We start from the raw sequence: 8572 nt of genomic DNA on the forward strand, positions 1-8572 counted from the left end.
CCGATGATGTGTATTTGGAAACACTTCCCCAATGGCATTTGACATAGCTTGATCCTGGTTAGTGAAATTGTTATAGGCGATCGATTCCCCGTTGAGTCTAAGAATGACTTAAACAACTATTTAAATGAATAAGTGGTCTCATCCAAAAGGAATGTACATTCAAACATCACATTTTGCCAATGGTGATTAACACCTACAAATGGAGTACAAATCAAATTACATTTGTTGGTTCAATATGTAGTGTCAAATACCACTACATCTCCAAAACAACCATAATCAACTCTTGATCTCCCATCTCTCCAAAAAAAAGTTGTCATTCAATTTTCTTGATCTACTTGAATTGTGTAAAAAAACATGGGATCTTCTGCATGCTTAGACTTAAAATGATTCAATAAGCTTTGAACATCTCCAGCGCTAATCATTATCATCTTTTGCATATTCACATGATTATAACAATCTCTTTCGGTAAAGCCCACATTTTCACTCCCTCCAACTTCTGTTGTTAGATATGAATAAGAATTCTTTGCACTTATACCTACATTCACCATGGTATCAATTACATCTGCTCTAGGTTTTGAAATACGACGACCAGATCTTAACAAATGCCTCTCTGATTGTAGTGCAAGTTTATGATTATCCTCTAGATTAAATGCACTAACCCTCCAAACACCATTTTCAACTATGAAATGAACAAATGTTTTACAACCAGTTCTAGTCTCTGGTCTCTTCAAATATTTCTCTTTACAAAAATCTTCATCTAGTTTAAAACCCTCCTTAGAACATAGAAATTCACGTTGCTTTATGTTTTTCGTCCCATTATAATATTTAAGCTTTCCTTTTTGAATACAAAAACCCATTCGCAATGCATAATCATTATATAAAGCATATGCTTCATCTGCATTATGGACCACCTTATTCAACAAATTTTCATCACTATTTTCTAGCCTTGCTACAAACATGCAGCCCCCTTCAATTTCTTCAATATTGCTTGGTTTGCAAATAACTACAAAAATTTTTATGAAAAATATAAATATTAGAAACAAAATACTAAGAAAATTACAATACAATAATTATATCATGTTTATAATTTTTTTTTATCGATATGCACCATGTTTACAATTTTGTATGTCTTCTTAAACGCCTATGGTACACTTAATCACAAAACTCTTATGTTTAGGCACAACAATATAACAACAAAGTTTTAATACCAAAATTTTTAATGTTCATTTATTTATTTATATAACAACAAAATTTTAGTCTTAAATTTTTTTGGGTCGATTATGGATACTCATTGAAAAAAAATATATTATAATAATAAAGATTAACAATAAATATTGCAAAGAGCAAAAAAAAAAAAACACAACAATAAGGATTTATATAGTTTTATTTGAGAGCAAATATATCACCATAAATAATTAAACATTAGAAACAAAATTGTAAGGAAATTACAATACATTAACTATATCATGTTTAGAATTTTTTTTTTTTTAATCCATATGCATCATGTTTACAATTTTGTATGTGTTCTTAAAGGCCTATAGAACACTTGATCACAAAACTCTAATGTTTAGGCTTAATAACAACAACAATGTTTTAATACCAATTTTTTTAATATTTATTGATTAATTTATTTTTTTGGGATTGACTATGGATAACAACAACAATAACAACAATATTTTAGTCTTAAATTTTTTGGGTTGATTATGGATACTCAATAAAAAAAAAATTATAATAGCAATAAATACGGTAAAAAACAAAAATAAATAAATCATTTATATATGAAAAAAAAAAAAAAGCAAAATCTTTATGATATTTTTCTTTGGCTAGACTATAAAATTCATATCATGTAAATACAGCAAATTCAACACATTTTTATATGGTTTTATTTGAGAGCAAGGATATCACCCCAAATTATTAAACATTCTTGCAAAACATAAATTAAATCAAAACAATATAAGACAAAATATACCTTTATCACTTTCCTCCAAATCCATTTCTACCCTGCTTTTACTTGAAACCAAATAAAATAGTATTTTAGTTTGTTCTGTCCGCTGCTTGTCTTTTGCCTTTGCTTTGTTTCGTTGTCTTTATGGCTTTTAAGCCGTTAAGTTGAGAACCCTACTATTATATCATTTATTTTATCGATGTGGGCCCATATGTTGCTTCATCACCCGCCAACTCAAATATGCAAATTTTAAATTTGGCTTTCAAACGGTAACTGATATTAACAAGTCTCATTTATTACGATGAGCAGGCAGTTTAGCTGAGATAAGTAAGTTTTCGGGTCTGAATACCGGTTATTTTTGTTAAAAATTAAAAAGTGAAAATAATTAAAAAATTACTGTTTATAAAAAGAGAGGTTCGTCCACAATATTTTTACAACAAATCATAGGTAGTTAGTTGTTATTGGTTCAAATTTGAACCTAACACTAAGATTACTTTTTTGCCCCAACAATAACAACCAATAACATCCTGCCACTTAAGATTTGTTGTAAAAATATTGTGGACATATCATTTCTCTTATAAAAACTTTATAACCCCAAATGCACTGTTTATAGATAATAAACAGGGGAGGGGCGCGGCACTAAAAAAAACTGAAAACTTTGAATCCAAACGCTCATTTGACGTGCTGGCATGCTCTTATTGGCTGGTAGTCCGGAACTAGGCAATAATTTCCCAAAGCTAACGGGGTGGAGAGGAAGAATTGAAAACAAAATTCCTGCCGCGACCATTTGTGGGTTCCAATTTGTGTTGTTGTTGTTGTTGACATCTTTGTAGGTTGTAATTGGTGTTTTGTCTAGTCTAGTGGTTGTGGTGGGTTGGTTTTTCGAGGGTTTTGATTGTGGGTTTGTGGTGTTCTTTCTGTGTGTTGTTGATTTCAAATATTCTCATTTGCTTGTAACCTGAATTGAATGAACCTTTTTTTTTTTTTTTTTGTTAATTAGAACGAAGCTAGGACTCCCAAAAAATTAATAATAATAATAACAATAATATTGATAGTCGGTTGGGTAATAGTCGGTGGTTTAGTCGGTGGCTTTGGCTATATATACTGATAACAATCTCTTTAAAAAAAAAAATTGGTAATCCTATCCTCCGATTGATTTAACGATGGAGATAAGAAAAATAAAAAAACATCATAGAAGGAGTAGTAGTAAATATAAAATTATTATGAACCATTGGTCCTAGCCTTTCATCCAAATGACCGGGATATCGTGTATTTGATGATTCATTTTAAGGTGGTATCATGCAACTTGCGCAGAAAAACGCTGGAAGTGGTTCGCGATTTGCCAGATCCTCACTACTTTTCCGATGGCAAAAATGTCTTCAACTTTGTGCTCCCTTGTTGGCCAACTCCCATTCAATCTTCTCCCTTCCTGTAAGTGAAGGCAGCCTAGGCATCTATTCTACTGCTTGCTAATGCTAGCTTGTGTCTTTAAAGCTTTTTGCCTTTTGGGGGTTTCCGTATTATGGTTTGCCTAAATTAGGCTTTTGTGAATTCCCCTCAAAACTTTTAACCTAGCAAAATATGTATTTGTTAAAAAATTTTCATAATCTATTTTTTATGGATAGTGGTTGCTTATCAATTGTTGAATGTAAAACTAGTTATTATAATTTTGAATGAGATGAATATTATAGCCTTGCATGGGCCTCTTCTGTTTTCCTAGTTGTTGTAATTTTGAATGAGATGAACATATATGTAACCACATATCGGGACAAGGAGTGGAATCTGTTTGTTATAATATTTAGTGTCATAGTCATAGATTTGATGTTTCTTGGAGGTGGATTGTTAATTTTATGCGAGATAAGATTTGAGTTTATCTAAAAGTAGGTGAGTTTGGCAATTGTGGAGGCTTATAGTTCTTTAGCAGTTGCTGTAGTTGAATAGGTTTGGAAACAAATTTGTGCAGTATGATGCAAATTTACAATCAAATACAGAATAGCAAGGGTCGAATTGGGACACAAAAGACAAAATTGAACAATTTTTGAGACTCACAGCTAAGATGAACACGTTACTTTGTTTTAGTCTATATGGGGACTCATTTAAGGGTTTAGATTCTCTCCCCTACTAGAAGAGCACTAAATCTGAATAAAGTAGGTCATTTGAGGGAAAAAAAAAGAAGAAGCAATCAGTCAATGCCAGTCGATCAATTATCAGTCAACAATCAGTCCGTTGAGAGAGAGGGGTCTGGGGTGCATAGTTACCATTAGGAGAGATTTTTTTTTTTTTTTTTTTTTTTGGTAGTGAATATTTGTGAGGCTCTATTGAGTATTCTTATTTCTTAAATAGTTGTATAATTCATCATCTTCTGGTTTTGTCAGCTCACAATTGCTGTATCACATGAATTAGCCCATCTATGGCTTGGCAATCTAGTAACAATGGAATGGCGGAGTCATTTATGGCTTAATGAGGGATTTGCAACATGGGTAAAATTGAGTCATCTCGCATTACTGCTTCCACTGGCTGGCTATTGCAATACATTCATTTTCTTGTTTGAATCTGTATTTGATCTGAAATTTCCAGGTAAGTTATATGGCCACTGACTGGCAACAACATGTTTCCTTAGTGGAATATATGGACTCTATTTCTTCTAAAAACAAATGATGGCCTGCGTATGGATGCACTGGAACAATTGCATCCTATTGAGGTAAGTAAGTGAATGCTTATGTTAAAAGTTGCAAATAGTACATCATTTAAGCATGTTATATTATTGACGCAAGGAAATGAATGTAGTGATAAAATCAACAATCTTTTTAACTTGCAAACTACTTCCTAAAATGGCATGTTTTACTGGATTTTCAAGAACCGCAATGAACATAATCAAAGTAAATGTACTGACACAGTCAACTTAGTGTGTGCGTGTTTGTGCGTTCACATGCATATGCATCTGTTGTCAGAGTGTCTGGACCACTACCTAGTAGGAGGGAGGTGACTGCAGGGAAATATCCAATAATCCAACTCTAAATATTGAAGCACTAATTTTACAATATTATAAGCCCGTCTCAATTATGAATTCAATTGAGAAAAAATTGTGAGGAAATTTCTATATAAAACATAACTTTGACGTGTAATTCAACTGTCCATCACATGATATTTGGCATATTTGCAGGTCGAGGTACCCCAGGCTTGTTCAATAGGGAAATTATTTGATTCTAATGTGTACAATGTATAATTTCTCAGTGCAGTAGACCTTAATATCACTTTTTCATGGAAAATATTCTTGGTAACAAAAATGCTACCATGAACATTTTTCTTTTGTCAACATGTTTTGCACACAAATTTATGAATCTGACTGAAGGGAAAGGTCTGAATTATAACCCTGTAGTAATTTGCACTTCTTGAACACGATCAAAATTTTGCTGTGTAACAAGTGGATAGAAAATTAACTTTGACTAAATTACATATATAACTCTGTGACTTCTTATTTGAACCAGAAATCCTTAAGTTAGTACATAAAAAGATATGTTGGAAAGAATTCAAAGACAGATGATTTATGGGGCGTTCTTTCAGAGAACTCTGGATTCAATGATGGATGCTTGGTAAAAAAAAAAAAAAAGGATTTCCAGTTATCTCTGTAAAATCTAAAGATAATATTTTGGAATTTGAACAGGTATTATTATTAATTAATATGCAAACATGCATTTCTTAAAGGTTTAGAGGTCAAGTTATTTATCTTTATCAAGATAGTATTATCGTGCTTTTCATGATAAGTTCAGAAGGCCGTGAGGTAACATGGAGATGGTTGAAGATATGCAGCTCCTGCTCAACATCTTCATGATGAGTTTTACTTTTGACTATTACACCATCATTTGGGGATTCAGGAAATAATTGGTAGTAGGTCTAATTGTGTATATAGTCTGGAAAATATTATGATTGGGAGTTGAGAAGCAACTATTTACTTTAGATTTATAATTGGTAGTATGTCTAATTGTATATATGGTTGGATAAAATATGAATACCTATCTCTCCAAATTAGTATCTTCATATTTATATGCTTTGCGGCCTTCTTGGCATTATGTTCAAATTACTGTCATATGCGTGCTAGGTTTAGTTATATAGTGAAGTAAGCTTCTTCATACACTTGAATTTTTTTTTTTCTTTGTGCAGAGAATCGGGTTGGGAATCAATAGCTGGAGAGGCATTTAAATGCACTGTTGAGAGAAGTCTTTCATAAAACTCACAAGGGAGCAATCCAGCGCTTTCAGACATTACTGAATGATAGAAATATTTATCTCCCGCCCGCCGACACTAGAAAGGTAATAGTTTTACCTTTACAGTAGTGTATGCTCAGCAGGCTGCTTTCATTGCTGTAATGTTAAATGCTAGTACCACAAATAGGAATGGATTTGAGTCCCTACTAAAGCTCTATAGAGAAGCAGATATTGCTAAGATTTAGTTACATTGGAAATAGTATCCTGTCACTTTTTGGGTGAAAGCTACTTAAATTTAATGTCATTCCTTCATCCTCGTACAGGTTGTCTTGCATCTTGTCCAAACCCAAATATATTGCTCGAGGTTCCAAATTTTATGTTGTTTGATGAGGTATTGGTTGTGCCAATTAAATCACTGTTTCTAACAGCCTAATCTTCCTTGTGGATCTAATTGTTATTCATATAAATATCCGTTCAGGTTTGAGATCAAGATATTATTTACAAGCTTTTCATGTTAAGTTCAGAAGGCTGTGAGGTAGCATGGAGATGGTTGAAGGTATGCACTTACTGGTCAACATCTTCCTGATGGGTTTTACTTTTGACTATGACCAATATTTTGGGATTCAGAAAAATAATTGGGAGTATGTCCAATTATGTATATAGTCTGGAAAGTATTATTATTGGGAGTTAAGAAGCAACTATTTACTTTGAATGTCATCTATTGATCTTGAAGTTTCTTCTTGAATTAAAATTTGTGGAGACTTGTGTATTTGGTGATAAATGCAGGAGAATTGGAACTTGATCTTTGCCAAATATGGGGCAATATTAACCCACTATTGCATTACTAAGATTCTCACTCTGGTAACCAATTCAGACTTTTTAAATAGCAATGGTACATGTATCTTGAGTCTTTATTTACTATATATGCAGTTTGCTATGATGCATTGGTTGGCCAGTTCAAAGAAACTCCATGCAGTTTGAGCTTATTATGTCCAACAAATCTTTATCAATAAATGTAGTTTGGCCTCACCAAATAGTAGGGATATGTTAAAGTTGGAAATATCAATCTTTATTGGTCAGCCACCTTGTTGCTTGTCGTCCTCGCTTACCCTGATTTAATCAGTAAGGCACAAACCAAATTCACCATCAGTGTTTTGAATAAATTGTATAATGATAACTTTACAATGTGATTTCTATGTAGCAAGAAAAATTAAAATTATTATTTTAAAATATTTCAATACTCAAGGGTAATTTCCTTACTTAAGAAACTACCTTTACAAGTTTGGTTGTGTTATTATTAATAAATTCAGCATAGACAACAGAATCACCCTCAAATTTCTCAATTATGTGAAAAAAGTCAGTCATCTCTTGAAAGAGATTTTGTAATAATCACAAGTGCAACTGCTGCATTTTGACATTACTGCTCGATTGAATGATGAAATTGATTAATTATCGCCAAAACAATATTCATGTGAATATATGTACTCATTTATAGAAGATCATGCACCTGATTTACTTAATATAAAGCCATGCCAGATTATGATATGGGCTAAAGCTATATCCGTTAGTAATACTAATTACTAAAAACAGATTGCTAACTCCTTGAATTTTGTCATCTGGCAGTTCTGCAGTAATGAAAAGGCCAATGAGATAGAATCATTTTTTGCCAGCCGTATGCATCCTTCTTTTACCATGAGTCTGAAGCAAAGTATCGAGCAAATCCGACTCAAAGCGAGGTGGGTTGACAACATAAGGCGAGAGCAATCTCTACAAGACCTAGTCAAACAATTAGCTCTCAAGAAATGCTAGTCTTCACTGTGCTTCCAAAACTATATTGTGAATGTAATTTTGTTAAGAATAATAAACTACATACATTGCATGCTCAGCAACTTGTGTTATTTATGTAAGGAGTTACATATGAAGAAATCAAACCATGAACAGGTCGCAACCTAGCATCATTATCCTGAACTCAATTATCAATTTAGTTGAGTCAGACCAATAGAGCAATGCCTCTAAAAGTATATTATAAGCTGCACATCTAATAATAATAGTTAAAATTAGCTATACAAAATTATCACCTCTCCATTGCTTTTAACAGTTACCTATCTAATGCCAACAAAGAGCCATTCCATAGCCTAATCTCTCAGTTGCAACATTACTTATCCATTGTGACATATCTCACATGCCAACTATGACCAATTCCATTCCTGCTTTCTCTTCTATGCCAAACCCAACACACAAAATTACTGCTAAAGTCCAAAAGCCACAGCATGAGAGTAAACACAGTCTGACAATTGTAATATCATACATCCATGTAACTTTCTATAGCAAATACCGAATTTGTCAATTGTAGTGCTGCTATGTTTGTGTTTATTTTTATATTTTATTTTAATTTAGTATTTTTGTCAAAATATGTAAAACT

The 8572-nt window shown here is 32.5% G+C and overlaps 1 protein-coding gene across 1 annotated transcript; it reads right to left on the minus strand.

Annotated features, from left to right (window-relative positions):
* Positions 1 to 317: 317 nt before the first annotated feature.
* LOC142634606 (protein FAR1-RELATED SEQUENCE 5-like) lies at positions 318 to 1994 on the minus strand. Its single transcript, XM_075808902.1, has 2 exons — positions 1970 to 1994; positions 318 to 1003 (listed from the first exon to the last, which is right to left on the minus strand). Exons 1-2 carry the CDS (start codon positions 1992 to 1994, stop codon positions 318 to 320), a joined length of 711 nt encoding a protein of 236 aa, XP_075665017.1.
* Between the last annotated feature and the right edge of the window lie 6578 nt (positions 1995 to 8572).

This window comes from Castanea sativa, chromosome 5, assembly GCF_040712315.1.
Source record: "Castanea sativa cultivar Marrone di Chiusa Pesio chromosome 5, ASM4071231v1".
NCBI classification, from domain to species: Eukaryota; Viridiplantae; Streptophyta; class Magnoliopsida; order Fagales; family Fagaceae; genus Castanea; species Castanea sativa.